At 44.1% G+C, this 18,759-nt stretch overlaps 1 protein-coding gene across 2 annotated transcripts in view; it reads right to left on the bottom strand.

Moving 5' to 3' along the window:
- prkcab (protein kinase C, alpha, b) overlaps window positions 1–18,759 on the bottom strand; it is a 161,658-nt gene that overhangs the window by 29,692 nt on the left and 113,207 nt on the right. The window contains exons 5-9 of one of the 2 annotated variants that reach the window (XM_056753966.1): window positions 18,166–18,294; window positions 6,403–6,559; window positions 6,173–6,307; window positions 5,991–6,084; window positions 3,206–3,235 (exon numbers count right to left, since the gene is read on the bottom strand). In XM_056753966.1, the coding sequence (XP_056609944.1) occupies window positions 3,206–3,235; window positions 5,991–6,084; window positions 6,173–6,307; window positions 6,403–6,559; window positions 18,166–18,294 (545 nt within the window). The remainder of the gene's footprint in view (window positions 1–3,205; window positions 3,236–5,990; window positions 6,085–6,172; window positions 6,308–6,402; window positions 6,560–18,165; window positions 18,295–18,759) is intronic. The other variant, XM_056753967.1, reaches the window with a different exon arrangement.

An 18,759-nucleotide genomic window follows, 5' to 3' on the forward strand; every position in this document is an offset into this window, starting at 1 on the left:
TGTTATTTGCCAAATTAAAGCTTTTATTGATGTTAACTGTGTCATTTTAGATCAAATAGGTGTAAATGAGGGTTATTTTGTCAGTTGATTTTATATGTAATCAGTGTGTTAAAAGCTTTAAATGCACACCTTCCAGCCAATCAGAATCCAGTATTCAAACAGACCATGGTAAAATAACACGTAACGACATTCTGCCAGTGCAGTTAACAGTTCTCTCTCATTCAGCCCTGTGTGATGGTGTAATGCCAATGCATTACTGAAGATTACACATGCTAATTCAATGTGGAGATGGCCGGTATGAATGACCTCACGTGGTTAATATCCATCTAGAACAGCAGGGTTTTAACGCATGATGACAATCAAAAAGCATAGGCGCCATTAAAAGAAAATACATCAACAATTATTCATGTGCAATATTGCTCGGTCATCTGGGGAATGGTTGTATAACCAATTACACATAATACGACTGTAGTGTGTCCAACGTCACTTCTATTGGAAGGTTTCAAATTTATTCAGATCTAAACAATCAGTTCATGAACCCTCCTCTGTAAATGATGCATGGTATAGACAAAATCTTTAACAGATGGCATGTTACCTTTTGTTTAATACTGTACAGTTGAAAGAAAAAGTATGTGAACCCTTTGGGCTTACTTGGATTTCTTCATAAATTGGTCATAAAATGTGTTCTGATCTTCATCTAAGTCACAACAATAGAGAAACACAGTCTGCTTAAACTAATACCGCATAAACATTATACGTTTTCATGTTTTTATTGAACACAACATGTAAACATTCATAGTGCAGGGTGGAAAAAGTATGTGAACCTTTGGGTTTAATAACTGGTTGACCCTCCTTTGGCAGCAATAACCTCAACCAAACGTTTCCTATAGTTGCAGATCAGACCTGCACAACGGTCAGGAGAAATTTTGGAACATTCCTCTTTACAAAAGTGTTTCAGTTCAGCAATATTCTTGGGATGTCTGGTGTGAATCGCTCTCTTGAGGTCATGCCACAGCATCTCAATCGGGTTGAGGTCAGGACTCTGACTGGGCCACTCCAGAAGGCGTATTTTCTTCTGTTGAAGCCATTCTGTTGTTGATTTACTTCTATGCTTTGGGTCGTTGTCCTGTTGCATCGTCCATCCTCTGTTAAGCTTCAGTTGGCGGACAGATGGTCTTAAATTTTCCTGGAAAATGTCTTGATAAACTTTGGAATTCATTTTTCCATCGATGACAGTAATCCGTCCAGGGTCTGAGGCAGCAAAGCAGCCCCAAACCATGATGCCCCCTCCACCATATTTCACAGTTGGGATGAGGTTTTGATGTTGGTGTGCTGTGCCTTTTGTTCTCCACACATAGCCTTGTGTGTTCTTTCCAAACAACTCAATTTTGGTTTCATCTGTCCACAGAATGTTTTGCCAGTAGTGCTGTGGAACATCCAGGTGCTCTTTTGCAAACTTCAAAAGTGCTGCAATGTTTTTTTTGGACAGCAGTGGCTTCCTCCGTGGTGTCCTCCCATGAAGTCCATTCTTGTTGAATGTTTTCCTTATTGTAGATAAGATTTCTGTAAGTGTTTAGCTGACACTCTAAGATTCTTCTTCACCTCATTGAGCATTCTGCGCTGTGCTCTTGCAGTCATCTTTACAGGACGACCACGCCTAGGGAGTGTAGCAACAGTGCTGAACTTTCTCCATTTGTAGACAATCTGTTTTACCGTGGACACATGGAAATCAAGGCTTTTAGATATACTTTTTTAGCCCTTTCCAGCTTTATGTAAGTCAACAATTCTTGATCGTAGGTCTTCTGAGAGCTCTTTTGTGCGAGGCATGGTTCACATCAGACAACGCTTCTTCAGAACAGCAAACTTAAAACTGGTGTGTGTTTTCTATTGGACAGGCCAGCTTTAATCAACACATCCAATCTCACCACATTGATTGGACCCCAGGTTGGCTGACTCCTGGCTCCAATTAGCTCTTGGAGAAGTCATTAGCCTAGGGTTTCACATACTTTTTCCACCCTGCACTATGAATGTTTACATGTTGTGTTCAATAAAAACATGAAAACGTATAATGTTTGTGCGGTATTAGTTTAAGCAGACTGTGTTTCTCTATTGTTGTGACTTAGATGAAGATCAGAACACATTTTATGACCAATTTATGAAGAAATCCAAGTAAGCCCAAAGGGTTCACATACCTTTTCTTTCAACTGTATGTGTGCTGTTGGATTATAGATTATAGATAGGAGTCTGATAAAAATTTGTGATGACCGACTCTATACATTCATTTTCCTGATTTACGAGACACAAAGGTATTGACATTTAAACCATAACACAACATCAACCATTCTCTCATCCAATAATATGTTTGTTCCATTGCTCAGAAAAGTTATCATGTGCTGCCCCCTACAGGAGCTCTCATGCAAACACTAGAGCACTTCAGCAGTGTTCAGACATCATTGTTTTAGTTTCAGTATTATATTCTCATCTGGTGAACAGTGAGATGTGATCTAGTGTTTCATTCGTCCAGAATGCACATGGCGCATGCTCAGTGTGAGTAAACCTTCTATAAGCCTCTATAGAAGGACAACGCAGAGCGCAGTCAGCCAAAAGATCATTGCTTGTCCTTTAGCTTCTGTGCTCGGCCTATTTACTAACAACTGCACTTCTTACATTTGCATTACATCACAACAAAATTGTGTTTAAGAGGAAAACAGTGCTATGCGTGTTCCCAAGATCTATTACTGATGCATAATGGGATATTTTGTGCCTTTTTTAACTTAATTTAGCATACATGAACCCAACCGTATGTAAAGCTTTGCTATGTCTATATGGTTATTTTGTCTGAGTATTTGGAGGTCTGAGTCAAATCATAACAAAAAATAATTAATTTATATTATAGGGGACACGTGGCATGCGGTTTCCTGAGAATACTTTGTGTGTCATATTGTATATTTTCACCCCCTCAATAATTTAGGGAATGATAATAAAAACAATAAAGTAGTTTGGTTTGCGTGTGTCTGTGTGTTTAGATGTAAGGAACCACAAAAGTGTGTTTAAAGCAGAACCCTGAAAAAAGTTTAAATGCAATTTTGTTAGTAAATCTGATTTCTTTGTAGTGGCCAGAGCCACACAAACAATCAGCCAGAATATTCTGTGATAAACGTCAGAGAGGAGTGAGAGAGGCGATGAGGACAGATAGACAGTCTACCTTCAGGAAGTGGATATTGAACTGACAGGCCTGTAAGAGGGAGGAGGAAGAGAACTGAGATGTCAGTCAGGTGACACAGGACAGTCTCAGGACACAGAGAAGGGCAGAAAACATTTGGAAGAACAGCAGTAGAGAGAGAGAGAGAGAGAGAGAGAGAGTGAGTCACCAGCCAGTGACATAATCCACACACAGCTATTCAAAATCTCACAAACATTATCAAACTACCAAGTGCAAGATACCATCTACTGTACGCATGTTTACCAGACTCTCCACATTTGGGTTTCATTGTTTATCATAATTTTTTATTGATGCCAGTGTTATTTGATATGTCAGATTTATCCATACAGAGAAATACATTGACCCTTTTTAAAGTTTAACTATATACATTGGTAAAAGAGAATGTCTATGTTTTTGTAGCTACATCTGCCCTAATAGCTTACTTCCATGTAACAGTCCCGTGAAGTGAAAAAATAAATTTTGGCTAATTTAAATGACAAACAATTACTTAATTAATGTGAGGTCATGGAAAACTGCATGTCTATAATAATAATCATTATACAACTAAAAATGCTTTTTAATAATCAAATCAGAGTAACGTGAATTCTGAGAATTTTTTGCTGAAACTCATTACAAAGACTCAGAAGTATGTAGTAATCAATTGTGGAATTAAACCGTTAAAAAGTTTTTTTTTGGGTGGGGCAAAAACGTGGGATCGATGACGAATTTTGAGATGAGCACGAGCTGATAATCCACTCTGCTGGGTCGCTATCAGCAATCTCAGCATTTACTTTATCAGCTCAAGAGAGAACCACTACAAATAGACAAAGCTGTCTTAGGCCATGGTCATATTTGACCTCTTTTTTTAAAGGTGATAAAGTCTGTTTTACATTGTTATATCCTATGGAGTAAACCGTGTTTTCAACAAAAGTACTGAGTGCTTTTTCTGAGGCTCAGAGTGTCTTTTGAGGTTGAAAAAAGTTCAGCATTTAAAAAAAAAAGCCCTGTCAAGCACATTTTTCACATCTTACCAAAGACCTGTTGTCTCCATAACGATATGCGAGGCCGAAAAGGCGTTGGAGCATAGTTTTGTATAAATGTAAGTTTAATTTTTACTTTCAATAAGTTTGATTGCATTTCTAGCGAGTAATTAGTATAGTTTTTAAATATGTGATTTGTTTACTGTTTATAGAATTATGTAACGTTGCCTTTGAAGCCTGCTGCAGAAATGACGTATTTTGGTATGCAAAGCCCGGAACAGTTGACAGATTCCACAAAACACCACCACGTCACAGGATAGCAAAACATTTGAATAAAGATCACTGTCAAAAAGTAGCTTTTGCTAATTTCTATCCATCATGGTTATATCACTACTGACAAAACACATCCAGTGGGTTTAGAAGAAAAGACCTTCATAACATCAGACCCACTGTGGAGTCCTGTCACTACAGCTGATGTCATTTTGTGAAATATCTGGCAGTGTTTTCTGGTCAGCTGGTTTTTCGAATTTTCAATGGTTATGCATACTGTATGTGTGGCGTTGAAGTGTGAGCTGCTATTGAGATGATTTTTTTTAGAATACATCCCAGCAGACTCATTCCCCTGGTCAGATTGAGCGAAAGGGTCTATCAGCAGAAACTTTCCTCGTCCACTTGAGTGGAAGAAATTTTGCAGCAGTTTTTTCTTCTGAGCAGAAGTTACAGTCATAACTAAATAAAGCAAAGTGATATAAAGCACTACTGTAGACGTCTCCGCCCAAGGTCCCAAGTCAAATTCAAGTAAGTGTGCATGAATAATCGCCTGTCTAAAAATGAAGCTTTTTTCTGATATTTAATTTGAGGAAATTACATTGACAACTGAACTAGCTGACCTACCATCTCTTTCCTTTTATTTTATTTTAAACAACCTGTTGAAAAAATGCCATATTCTTTTAAGAATTTGACACTTTTCATAAAGGGAAAGTAAAAACATGATGTTGCATCGAGTGTCTTCAATAGAATATCATCTGAATACACGAGGGGTGATAAAACCACTTTAGATTCATTAACATAACAACAAAATTACACCATGAAACTTTGACACAATAAAAGTCATGGCATGAACCCCAGCAAATAAATATTAATTATATCACACAATGAGTTCATGTTTTATTTTTACAACATGTCAAACCACCTTGTGGAGATGGGAAGGATTTTGAAACCTATTTCATATCCTATTTTTTAAAAGTGTTCTTTTCGTTCAAATACAATGCTATAAAAGCTTTAAACCTTAAGATTACAGAAGATTCTAGGATTATGTCTCAAACCCAAAATCATGATTATTTCTCAGACCTGATTTCAATGATACAGTTACAGTGAGGCTATTACCCCAGACACCCCAAAGGGAGAGAGAGAGAGAGAGAGAGAGAAAGAGAAAGGGGTAAAAACAGAAAGTGAAAGTTGAGGATGGAAACATTCAGCAGTTTTCAGAAAGACAAACATAGAAAGGTTAGAGCAAACAGTCGCAGCATTATGAAGTAAAACACTAAATACATAAGAACCCTTCAGCACCGCACTGACACACCAACCACAGGATCTAACCACGGCAACAGTTACCATGGTGACCCTGACAGTCCCTTTAGGCCTGGAGAGTCACAAGCTAGTGTAAAGCGCGTGCATGTGTTCATTTCACCAGTCTGCTCCGGCATCTGTCCACACATTATACAGGCCATTCGTAGGGGACTCATTTCTTACGCAAGAAACTGATGTACAATCACCCATCACTCTTCATGAACATATTAACCTCTCACCTCAAACTTATGCCGCAGCTCCAGGTTAATGTCATCCTCCTCTGGAATAGGCACATTATAATACTCGCCTTCCTCCTCGTTCAACATCTTATACCTGTCACACACAATATCGGTCACAATCTTCACGCTCTCTCAGATTACAAACAATGAGTCAAGGAAAAGTGTGGTTTTGTTGGACTCACCAGCCGCACACTGGAGCTTTGATGAGTTCAGACACACCAAAAGACATGGAGCCCATGAAATCATTGCGTGTGGTTCTGTCCCAGTCCCATACCTCCACAGACAGACGTCGCTCCTTATCCGATGCTTTTAACTTACTGGACACAGGTACACAAACACTAATTTCCATGAGAAAACTGCTGTCCTGTAATACAGAGAACGTGTGTGTTAACGTGTTCAGCCACAAACTCACAAGATGAAGGACTCATTCCAGGTGGGGTTGAGTGAAGAGCGGATGGTTCGGGTCTTCTGTTTGGTCTCATTCTTGGGGTCTGGGGTGAGTTTTAGTTTCACGTAGGGGTCTGAAAGCCCGTTGGGATCCATGGGAATAAGATTCCTGGCCTCACCCACTAATGAATAAGTTAAGAGAGGAAGAAACATGAAATAAAGTAAGATGAAGAAACAAGCACGGCAGGTTTATTTTCTTCACATTTTTTGTATTCATAGACATAGTTCCAATATACTCAGCTACTCTTTCTATATTATATGATCTTAAATGTGACAAACAACAGCAAAAACCCTTCAAACATCAGGACTAATTCAAAAACATGCTGCACTGACACTATTGACCAAAAGGGGGCGGCACATAATTTCTTGTTATTCTCAAATGTAGATAACTCAAACACAAAGCTTCCTATCAGATACATCTGTGAAGAAACTGTATTCTCCAGAAAACTCCACAACACCAAAGGTTTAACAGTAGTAGTAATGGTCATTAATCTGACCGCCCTCTTGTCCCCAACACAAACATCAACAAGGACCAAGGATTTTTTATGCTTGTTGCTTAGATACAACATTTTTCAGCATCTTCTTGCTCTTCTGGGGTTTTTCACCCTCCGCATCCACATTCCAGACAATCAAACTAGATAAATCGCTCTTTCTGAACATATGAAAACATATGAAAAAAATCCTACAGACGTTTGTTGAATGAGGGATGTATGATCCATACAGGAACCAGGATATTAGAGACTTTATTAGGGACAAAAAGCAACCATGGGACTTTCACATCGGCACACTGTCGGTGATTTTTGCAAAGGAAAACACCACATGTATTTCTAAAGTTATCGATGCGTTTAAAACTGTTTGGAGGTTTCTGGCTGTTTCATTTAGAGCTGAAATTCAATATAAATTTGATGGGAAATTCCAAAAGGTATAATTATTGTGGACGCCCTTGAAAACAGAAAAACTCTGCTGAAAAATATTCGTAATGATCTTAAAAGCAGAAATTCCAGAAATTTTGTCTTCAAAGGCTATTTTTACACAAGGTTTTCCCCTGAAGTTGTAATAGCCTGAGAAATTCAGATATAACGTGTTATGTAATCACCAAATGTCCAGTGAAGTGCATGCTGGGTAATCTGATAACGTAGTCAAATGAGTTTGTTTTCTTCCATTGTTTATCCACAAAACACACAGGGTCAGCCAAGATCCCCATCTGATTCCAGCCAAGAATAAACAAAATAAAATAACCTAAAATAACAGCAATAAACCTCAATGAAAACATTCAGTTACATTTTACTACTGTAGACCCGAAACATAAGTAATACTAATTGTCATACCCTAAGGGCCAACAATAACTTTACCCAAGTACTTTGCACAAAATAAAAGTTGTGTACAGTCTTTTGGGCCCGGTGCAGTTAATGAGGCCCCACACTCTCATTGACGACAAGAAAAAACGAAACGTCTTGGTTACGTATGTAACCTCAGTTCCCTGATGGAGGGAACGAGACGTTGTGTCGAGAACGACAGATGGGGTTCGCCCTTGAGAACCAATCAACTCTGACTACTATAGAAAAGGCCAATGAAATTTGGCGAATGCAATTTGCATGCCGGGCTCCGCCCCCGGAAATCCGGTATAAAAGGAGGCCGGCGTGCAGCATTCACTTACCTTTGTTCTGAAGAGCCTGAGACCTCTCAAACTGCAGCAGAATACGATACGTGTTCGTGGCATAAGGGACACAACGTCTCGTTCCCTCCATCAGGGAACTGAGGTTACATACGTAACCAAGACGTTCCCTTTCTGTCGGTCTCTCGACGTTGTGTCGAGAACGACAGATGGGGTTGCCTATGGAAAACGCCACAACGCTGTATCGCGTCACAATCTCTAGCGAAGCGACGGTAACAAGCCTGGGCGTGTCATCTCGAAGCTTTCGTGAGACTGTAACCTTCCAGTGTGGTGGTCGGGGGGTTCCAGAGCTTTCTTGGAGAAAGATGGGTACAGCCCTGACCGGTAACTTTCACGGACGGGGCCTTAGCTCTCTATAGGCGAGAGGCCGTCCAGATCAGTTTACACCGGGTAAGCGCGACTCTTAATCAGAGAAGCGCTACAGAGGCCACCTCCTACCCGTGGGGAGGAATATGGTGGATATAGGTATGGTCTCGTCCTTGGAGGAGAACGCATGGAACGTGCGGACTGAGTAGTTAACCGCGAGGTGGAGGCCCACCTGGGGAAGCTCATGGGTTACCAGGAGTGGGAACCATTCTCATGAGGATATCTCAGACGGAACAGCCCACGGAGGGGGTGTTACAGACGTCCGGTAGCACTAGGTCCGGTTAGAGCTATCTGTGATAGCTCACATGGTATCCCGGCCTAAGGGGGAAGGCTGCTCTGCCCAGCCAGCCCCCAAGGGGTGCTTGTTTGGTGATGGATGGAATGCCTATTCTTAACCAGTGACTGGGTAAGAAGGGAGGCTGGTGAGGTACCAGTTTCTTAGCGATGTGTTCGGGTAAGAAGAAAAGGTAAATAGCACACTGACCCAACCTGTTAGAGGGTGGGAAGGTGCTTTCGCAGGCATACGCCCCCCCCCGGATGCCAGTCTTACATGTCGCCACGCAGGACGTGGGCTGACACCGGGTTTACGCGAAGGTTGTTAACCCTTGCGAAGGTGTTTGGGCATAGCCCAACCCGCAGCTCTACAGATGTCTGCTAGAGAGGCGCTTCTGCCAGTGTCCAGGAGGTGGCTAAACTCCGTGTGGAGTGAGCCCTCACTGCCAATGGGCATGGGAGATTCTGAGATCGGAATGCCGTCGTAACGGCGTCCACGACCCAGTGCGCCAGCCTCTGTTTGGAGACAGCCTTCCCCTTCTGCTGTCCTCCAACAGACACGGAGCTGGTCAGAGCTTCAGAGCTCTGCGTGCGGTCCAGTACGTACTGGACACAACACTAATCGGGTTGGGTCTTCCTCCCCTATGGGGAGCGCCTGCAAGTTCACCACTTGGCCCCGGAGGGAGTAGTGGGAACTTCTTGGGCACGCATCCGGGCCTGGGTCTCAAGATAACGTGAGAGTTTCCAGGGCCGAGTTTAAGGCAATCCAGGGACACGGAGGATGCTCGGTGGTCCCCTACCCTCTTGAAGGAAGTGAGCGCCGTCAGGAGGGCCGTCTTACTCTATGAGGAAGATCGGAACCTCCGAGGGGCTCTTTGGGGGGCCCTGAGGCTCCCCAGGACCACTTAGGGTCCCAAGAGGGTATGGAGCGGAGATGAGGCGGATTCCGCCCTCTCGCTGCTTAGGAACCTGGTGACCAGGTCGTGTTGCCCTAGAAACTTTCCACCGACTGAGTCGTGATGAGTGGCAATAGCGACTACATACACTTTCAGTGTGGAAGGGAGATGTTAGTCTCCAGTCTCGTGAGGAGGGGAACACAATCCTGATCAAGCACCTCAGTGGGTCTTTCTCGTTGAGAAAGACACCAGGACGAGAAGAGGCACCGTCTAGAGGCGTGTAACCGCCTAGTAGATGGGGCCCTAGCCTGGGTGATGGTCTCAGCCGTATAGGGGGAGTAGCCATCTTAGGATCTTCTCGTCCCGTCTAGAGACCAGACATGGGTGTTCCAGAGGTCTGATCTGGGATGCCAGAACGTGTCCTTCCCCTGAGAGAGCAGGTCCTCTGTCAGGGGAATGGTTCAGGGGGAGTCGCTGTCCAGAGCATCGGCTCTGAGGCCAAGTGCGGTTAGACCGGTGTGGTGTAACCAATAACACTTGGTGCTCCTGCTCCCTGACCTTGCACAGAGTCTGTACAAGAAGGCTCCTGGGGGGGGGAAGGTGTGCTTCCGCCCATCCCGCGGCCAGCTGTGCGCAAGGATATCCGTGCCGAGGGCAGGGACTATCAAGCGGGCAAATGGTGGTGTTACGGGAGGTGAACAGGTTTTACCTGGGCCTACCCGAACAGCCTCCAAATGAGCTGGACTGCACGGGGGTGGAGTCGCCACTCTCCACGAGGCATAAACTGGCGAGAAAGCACGTCGGCTGTCTAGTTCAGTTTGCCCGGGGTGTGTGGCCTGCAGGGAACGAGTCACCTGTTGACTCCACCGGAGGAGGCGTCGAGCAAGTTGTGTTTAGCTGCTGTGTGCGAACGCCACCCTGACGATCTGTATTCGCTACAGCTATAGTGCTGTCCTCGGAACAGCACGTGCATGTCTCGCACGAGAGGCCGTAGCCTGCTCAGTGCAAGTAGCATAGCCCACAACTCTTGGCAATTGATATGCCAGCGCAGGCGGGGGTTCGTCCAACACCCCACCTGCATGCCCGTTGCACACTACACCGCACCCCTGCAGGGAGACTTCAGTCGTCACCACGACCTGCCTCATAACCTGCTCAGAGGGACCTGAGTCCGTCGAAAAAGTAATAAAGACTAGGGGTTATGGTGCGTCGGCAGCAGGGCGGCATCACCATGCGCCTGCTGCCGGTGTGCCACGCTCTCCTCGGAACTCGACTCTGAAACCAATGTTGGAGCGGTGTCATGTGCATCAACTCGAGGGGTATTAACCCGCGAGGACGCCATGTGTCCCAGGAGCCTCTGAATTGTTTCAGGGGGACCGCTGTCTGCCTAAAATGTTCATTTCAGACAGTTCAACACTGGTTGGGCACAACTGCGGACAGGTGTGCCGACATGGTGACAGAGCTGAGTTCCATACCGAGAAAGAGGATGCTCTGCACTGGGGAGAGCTTGCCCCTCTCTTGGTTGACCTGGAGTCCCAATCGACCTAGGTGCCGGAGCACCAGGTCCCTTTGTGTACATAACAGATCTCGCGAGTGTGCCAAGATAGGCCAGTCGCTGAGATAGTTTAGTACCCGCTCGCCTTCCTCTCAGGGAGAAAGGGCGGTCAGGGACAGACCGAAAGGGAGGACTCTGTACTGATATGCCCGCCTCTCGCACGCGAACCGTGGGAACGGCCGGTGTCGAGGAGGATCGAGACATGAAAGTAAGCGTCCTTCAGGTCGATTGCCACGAACCAATCCTGACACCTCATAGATGTCAGGACGCGCCTCTGTGTGAGCACCCTGAATGGCAGCTTGTGAAGGTGCTCTGTTCAGGGTACGCAGCCTTTGGGGGCAACCCGCCGTCTTTCTTGGGAACGATGAAGTGCGGGTGGTGACCCACTGAACATCTTGGTTTTGAGGGACGAACTCGATGCCTGTTTTGCCAGAAGGGTGGTGACCTCTACCCGAAGTACGGAGGCGTCCCTGCCTCTGACAGAGGGAGAGATGATGCCCCGAAACTTGGGTGAGTCTCTGGCGAACTGGATCGAGTAACCAAGACGGACCGCCCTCATTAGCCAGCGAGACAGTGTGGGCAGCTCTCGAGCTCCCAGGGACTGTGACAGGGTGACCAAGGGGACGGTCTGCTTCATCATTCCCACGGGGGGTGGTTCGTCGGCTGGCGGAGCTAACCATGTCGCGGGGAGTCCCCGGAGGGAAGGTTTTTGCTCCGCCTGCTTACCTGCCTGGCGGGACAACGGCACGCACTGTCGGTTTGAGAGTGGTGACGGCTGTCGTATGTGTACGACCTCACGCCTCGCCAGGGTGTGAGGTCGGTTCGCCGAGCACAGTCCAGTGGAGTGTGCGATCGGCTGCAAGTAAACCCGGGGAGAACAGAAAACTCAGTGAGTAAGTGGGCGCCAAGCCCTAACAAGGACCCGGCTTTGGTGACGAGGCAGGAGTCGTCCCGTACCGACCGATCAGAGCCGTGGCTGTGAAGGTTCGGGCCCGATGTTGTTCTCCCTGGGGTCTTCCCGTCAGTGTCCCTTCTCGCGAGGAGGTTGCTGACGGGGTGGAGGTTTCCCCCTCGACCTCTGCTTCCGGGGTGCCGCCTGTGGGGGCACAGGAACCGGAGCCGATGTCGAAAGGGTCCTGGGTTGCAGGGAAGCAGACGTCACGTGAGATCTCGGAGGCCTGTAGGCGGCCGAGTCGCGGCGTGAAAAAAATGTGGTTAATTGCCACTGTCTGCTTCGCCGTCAAAAAACTGCTGAGCGCAGTCCTCGACGGTGTTACCAACAACCCACCCTGCGAGATGAGTGCATCAAGAAAGCGGACTTCCTTGCTGTCACTCTTCTGCACAAGGTATAGCCGGGGGTGTCTCTCCTGGACCACTACCGTGGACATCGTCCGACCCAGGGCCCGTGCCGCCGCCTTAGTCGCCCGTAGAGCGCTGTCAGCGGTGGCACGGAGATCCTGCATTATACCCGGGTCGGCCTTACCCTCGTGGAGCCCTCTCAACGCCCTGGCCTGGCGGACCTGCAGGATGGCCAAGGCATAGAGAGAGGAGGCAGCCTGGCCCGCAACATCGCAAGCTTTCGACACCAGTGATGCCGAAGTCTTACGTGCTTTGGACGGTAGGAGTGGTCGATCCCCCCCCAGGTGGTAGCCGTCCGCGGCACAGGTGCACCGCAGGCGGACGTTCCACCCGGGGGATCTCGACGCAGTCCTTGGCTGCCTCACCATCGAGGGAAGTAAGGGAGCCGGAGCTGGTTTCACTGGAACGGTCCGTGAGTGGAGCGTTCCAAGTTTTACACAGCTCCTCATGCACCTCCGGGAAAAACATGGCACCCGGGGTGGGCACGGTTTGCACCGCACACCGACCTCGGGAACCACGTATCCCCGGGTTAGCACGGATGACATCACTTCTGCTTCCTCCTGAACTCGACCGCTGGGGGTGGAGTTTGGATTCGGCAGAGTCGGATGCCAGTCTCCCTCCGATGCTGCGAGCGACATCTCATCTACGTCACACATCGTTTCCGAGTGTGTGCGTGAGGATCCGGACGGTATGCCACCGCCGGTTGGGGAACGTTCAGAAGAGCGAATCGGGGTGCGATCGGCCCGTGAGCACTTGGCTGGCGGGTTTACGTTCGCAGAGTTCCCCGTATCACTAACGCTGCTAACGTGGGTGGTCATCGGGGCCGTAGCCACAGATGTCACAGCCCGGGTAGCAGACGAAATGGTGGCTGGTTCCCGTAGGAAGACAGCCACCCGTGACCGCAACTTCTGAATGACAATCTGCCCGCAGTGCAGGCAGATGTGTCAACGAACGCTGCTTCAGTGTGCTGGACGCCCAGACACCTAATGCAGCGATCGTGTCCATCCCCCTCCTCGATGAGGGTGCCGCACCCAAGAGAACAGCGGGACATGCCGCGCTGGAGAATGCTCAGTCAGTCCTGAAAAGGACTTTTAGAAAAAATCTCTAACACCTCCGGAACCGCCGAGACGCCCAGGGGAAGGTCGCTGCAGGAAGGGACGATCCGCTGTAACACGTCGTAGCACCAGCGTGTAGTTGTAGAGGATTGAATCCTGAGTTGTACTCATGAGCGATGGCTCTGAAGAACAAAAGGTAAGTGAATGCTGCACGCCGGCCTCCTTTTATACCGGATTTCCGGGGGCGGAGCCCGGCATGCAAATTGCATTCGCCAAATTTCATTGGCCTTTTCTATAGTAGTCAGAGTTGATTGGTTCTCAAGGGCGAACCCCATCTGTCGTTCTCGACACAACGTCGAGAGACCGACAGAAAGGGAACTACACGACAACTACATGGCTCATGTGGACCCGGGTTGGAGTCTGACCCGGGTCATCTGCGGATCTCAAAGCCCCTTCTCTAACCTCCTACTTTCCTGCCAGTACTTCACTGTCCTGTCAACAATAAAGGCAAAAAACGTGCTTAAAAACAATATAATGTCGTCTTTGCATATTACACAAGTCGCAGGACACTATTGAGCAAGGTTTCCCAACCCCCCTTGAAGGCATTCAAGTACCAATATATACATTTTAAAGATTATGTTATCATATGAGAATTACATTAAAAAAAGTTTTAGTTTTATATAACAGATAATAAATTACTTCATTTTGGAGTAATTTTGGAGCTCGTTAAAAATATTGCATCACTTACTCACCCTTCCAAAAATGTGTTTCATTTCAAGAAACAGAAAAGGACATTATTTGTTAGGAGAATGCTTGTGTTTCTTTTCAGTATTATTGAAAGTAAGCAGTAATTGAAGCAGTTAAATTCCAAACTGGATACAATGAAATACTCCAGTAAAACATTATTTTTTTAAAGAAAATCATCTTTTACTATAAGTGCTTTTACTATAACTCAACTATAACCCATTTGGTCATCTCAAACCCTAGAGCCGTGAGTTACAGATAAAACCATACAGCCTCTGATCATCACCCGCAGTCATTACCATTCTCCATGCTAAGCAAACATGCACATCTGTGGGCAATGTCACCTCTGAACTGACAGAGTTCAGACACAATTCATGCACAACCCGCAGCAGCACTCGCAACAAAATCTGAGCCAACTGCAACATGGTTTACTGGAGCCAACACATAGGGAGGGAAAAAGTGTTATATAATAAAACCCTGAATGCAAAAATATAATCAAAGGCCACAGAGAGCAAAAGTTTGATTTAATGTCTGGGGCCATCATGTAATGAATTATGTTAGCTGGTACAAACCTGAAATGAATGTATGTTAAATACTCGTGGTGCGTGGATTAACGTTTTTAAATCTGAACGTAAATACAAATAACCTCCTGTACATCTGTAATGTAACTCTTGCAATCAGCCAGCCAATCAACTTATCCTTACAAAAAACAAGAATACCTAAAGTTTATTTTATTGGACGATGCATAGACCAAATATTGATATAATATTTTAAGTATACGATATCTAGTAAGTACTATTAGTAGACTGTATATTTTTTCCAATACCACTAAATTGGCCCACTGTTTAAATGATAAAAGTGTACTTTAAGTATCCTTAACAGAAGTAAGCCTTGAGTACATAACACCTAGTTTTCCTGAAAAGTACATAAAAGTAGACTGAAAGTAACTTTTTTATTTTTGTTGAATCAAAATATACTAACAGCACACTTGAATAAACGTCTTTAATTTGTATGACTTTTCAGGTAATTTATAGCCAACAGCGTATGTTTTTATATTTCAATAGTCAGCGTGCCATAAGCCATATAAGATCAGAGCTCTTCCCCTCAGCTAAACCTGTCTAAATCTGCCTGGATATTCTGACTCATTACAGCATGTGTGTATTAGCAGAAGCATGTATTTATACTCACATTATGTCATAGCCATTAACAAGCAAAACATTTTTTTTGAGAATTCTCGTGAATTATAGAATATTTGACTATAAAATGGTGGGGGAATAACGACATAAAATTACTTTTGTTCCTGACACAGTCTATGGTAAGAGTTGCATTACAGCACATGACTCGTATGGACTATGACTGTTATGTTTTTGTAATTTTAGTAACATTTAAATCTTAAGTTCATTAAATAAATGTCTCCTTTCACATGCAAAACAATAGAAAGCAGGTAAAACAAAAGTATGCAGGTAACATGTGAGTGCAAGATCCCAAAGTCACATTCTTTACTGTGTGTATTGGCTGAATGAGAACAGAACACACAGTTCAGTTTAGGTACAGAAGTATATCTTCCTTCTGCATCTTACAGCCTGAATAGAGAGAGAAAAAGCCAGGCTGCCCGAGGACTGTTTGTTTGTCTGTTCTGTGTGTATCTGTTTGTGTAAATGTGTGTGTGTTTGCAAGCTACTCTTCCTGGCAGGACAGATTTAATAAAGTTTACATGAGAGATGAACTCACAAAAGCCCTAAGGATTCTCATCACATCACCTCTCATAACATTGACAGCTTTGTCTAGCCAAGAACCACACACTTACACATAACGACACTGACTTGCTTATAATAACTGTGGGACAGTCACAGAACTAGTCAGACACAGAAACTATAGAAAATAGAAATCCATTAGCTGTAGATCTTCCCTAACATCGCGTTTCATTATCAGTGCAGAATCCAGACAGACTCCAGACCAGTGTGAGTGTGTTTGTGTATAAGTGCAGAGATAAGCAAAGCTGATATTCACACAGCAGGGAAGTCCTTCAGCACACAGCCTGGCATACACGACCCACCCCTGACTGTGTCCCGCTGCGACCCTGACTCTCTCTCTCACACATATGCACACACACAGGCACACACATGCACTGGTCACACAATCATGTACTGTAAAAATAAAAAAATATCATGTGTTTTAAACTAACGATGTATGACCACAAAGATGACTGTAACTGTCTTACCGAGACACAAGCTATTTCAAAAAAGTAGTTCAGAGTTATTTATTAGTAACATATATATATATATATATATATATATATATGTAATTATTTTTATATTTTTTATATTTATTTCACTAAAGCATACTGTACTGTAAAAATGATATAAAAACATTGGGTCTCATTCACTAAGCATGCGTATGCACAAATTTGTGTGTGAAACCTGCGTACGAACATGATTCACAAAAACTTTCGTACAGAAATGAATTCTAAATATGAGAGAAAAGATAGGAACAGTTGATGGCACAGTCTCTTTCTTTCCTTTTCTCTCTCTCTCTCTCTCTCTCTCTCTCTCTCTCTCTCTCTCTCTCTCTCTCTCTCTCTCTCTCTAAGACTAAATGAAAGAATGCATGTTTCATCTCAGGATAATAGTTATATATTTTTAATAATATATATATATCTATGTATATAATAACGCGTAGATGTTTATTAAATTTTCGTTTTATTTCAACATAGACAGTGAAAGAATAAGAAAAGCTGCGTTAGACTACAGCTCGAGCTGCGAGGTTTCTCTGAAAAGCAGTGCTTTTATAGCCAGCTAACGAGAACTCTTACTAACTGCGTGTCTGTATAAAAGGTGTTTTATTGTGTATGAACTGAATTTGAGGACTGCGCACTTGGAATTACTTGCGAGAGCGCCTCTGTAGACAGCGTCACATGGGGTTGCCTGGAGTAACCTTGACTTAAGTGGCGACAGGTGGTAAAGGAAACGTTAGGCGGAAAGTCCAAATATGGAGACTGAGTGTGTTTTATGCAAATGAAAAGCATGCGGCCACTCTTTACAGAATACTCCAAATTCACTAACATTATGACGAGGTTAAGAACAAGTTAATGTGCGTACGCATGTGTTGTGAATTAGGCAAATAGTTTTTCGTGGGAGGTTCACATGTGAGTATAAATATGAAAAAATCAACGCATTTATTAGTGAATGAGACCCATTGACCTCACATTGACCACATAGCAACTCATATTCTAGACAGTATCCTGATATTGCATTCTAAAAAATTATTTTTAAACCTTGAGGCTTCAAAAATTGTAAACAAGAAAATATATTTGTAAGATAATAACAAGAGTTATTTTATTTTCATATACGTATTATACAAAATATTCACAAATCTAAAAGTTACATTTTGTCTTAATATTTTATTTAAAGTAGGTAATGTGTGAACAATAAAGCAAATAATTTAAATGTGAGTAATTAATTATATATTCCAACATTTGGTGGGGTCAATATAACACCTCACAATAAATGTATCTGCACACAACAATATAAATTCATATTAACTAAATCAACTACAGATTACTGAGGAGCCATGAGTGGAGACAGATGTCTTTTCCTACAGAACGGTGCAGTTATCAGCCAGTGAATGTGAATGTCAAAAAGCTAAACCTTGACCTCTAAGCATCACTAGGTAGCTTTCTCTTGTGTACATGTAGCCCTATTAAACCTGAGCCGCAAACACGTTTGTTTCTGCTCACACAATCTGTCTATGTACACTTTAATGATGCGTGTTGTAAGATGTATTCCCCGTGCATTGTGGGGTTGCTGACCTGTGACATGAAGTCTTTCTCCGCTGACCTCGATCTTAAGAAAGATTCTTCCTCTGCGCTCGGTGTGGTCTGTACCGCACAGGCTTGGCACATTCATCACACACTGCTTATGAACGTTCATGTCACAGGCTGAAAGCAACACAAAGGAAGGATATTAGAGACACTCATTTGTAAACAATATAAGATTAAACATATTACATTCAACATGACAAAAAAGTTCAAATTCGTGCTTCTTGTAATCTAATGTTCTTCCAAACTAAAGAATTTTCAACAAGAAGTAATAACGGGATGTAATAATAAAAAACGTTTGAATTACTGGATGGTGAACAGTGGTCTCAATAGACCAATTTGGAGTCGACGTCACGGTTACGTCGCTGCCAGCTGCGCGCATACTGGTTGCAGAAAAACAGCGGAAACAAAGCAGAAATGGGCGTAACGGATGAGACAATTCCATCCAAAACTTGTTTTTGTGTTGTTGAATGTCAGAATATTTCAGGACGCGGCGACTTGACACAATTTCACTACAAAATTTTAAATGCTGCTAGATTGTTAATGATAATCTTAAATCTATAATTTACCTCATTAGTAAGTTTA

Source organism: Triplophysa dalaica, chromosome 7 (assembly GCF_015846415.1).
Source record: "Triplophysa dalaica isolate WHDGS20190420 chromosome 7, ASM1584641v1, whole genome shotgun sequence".
Lineage (NCBI taxonomy): Eukaryota > Metazoa > Chordata > Actinopteri > Cypriniformes > Nemacheilidae > Triplophysa > Triplophysa dalaica.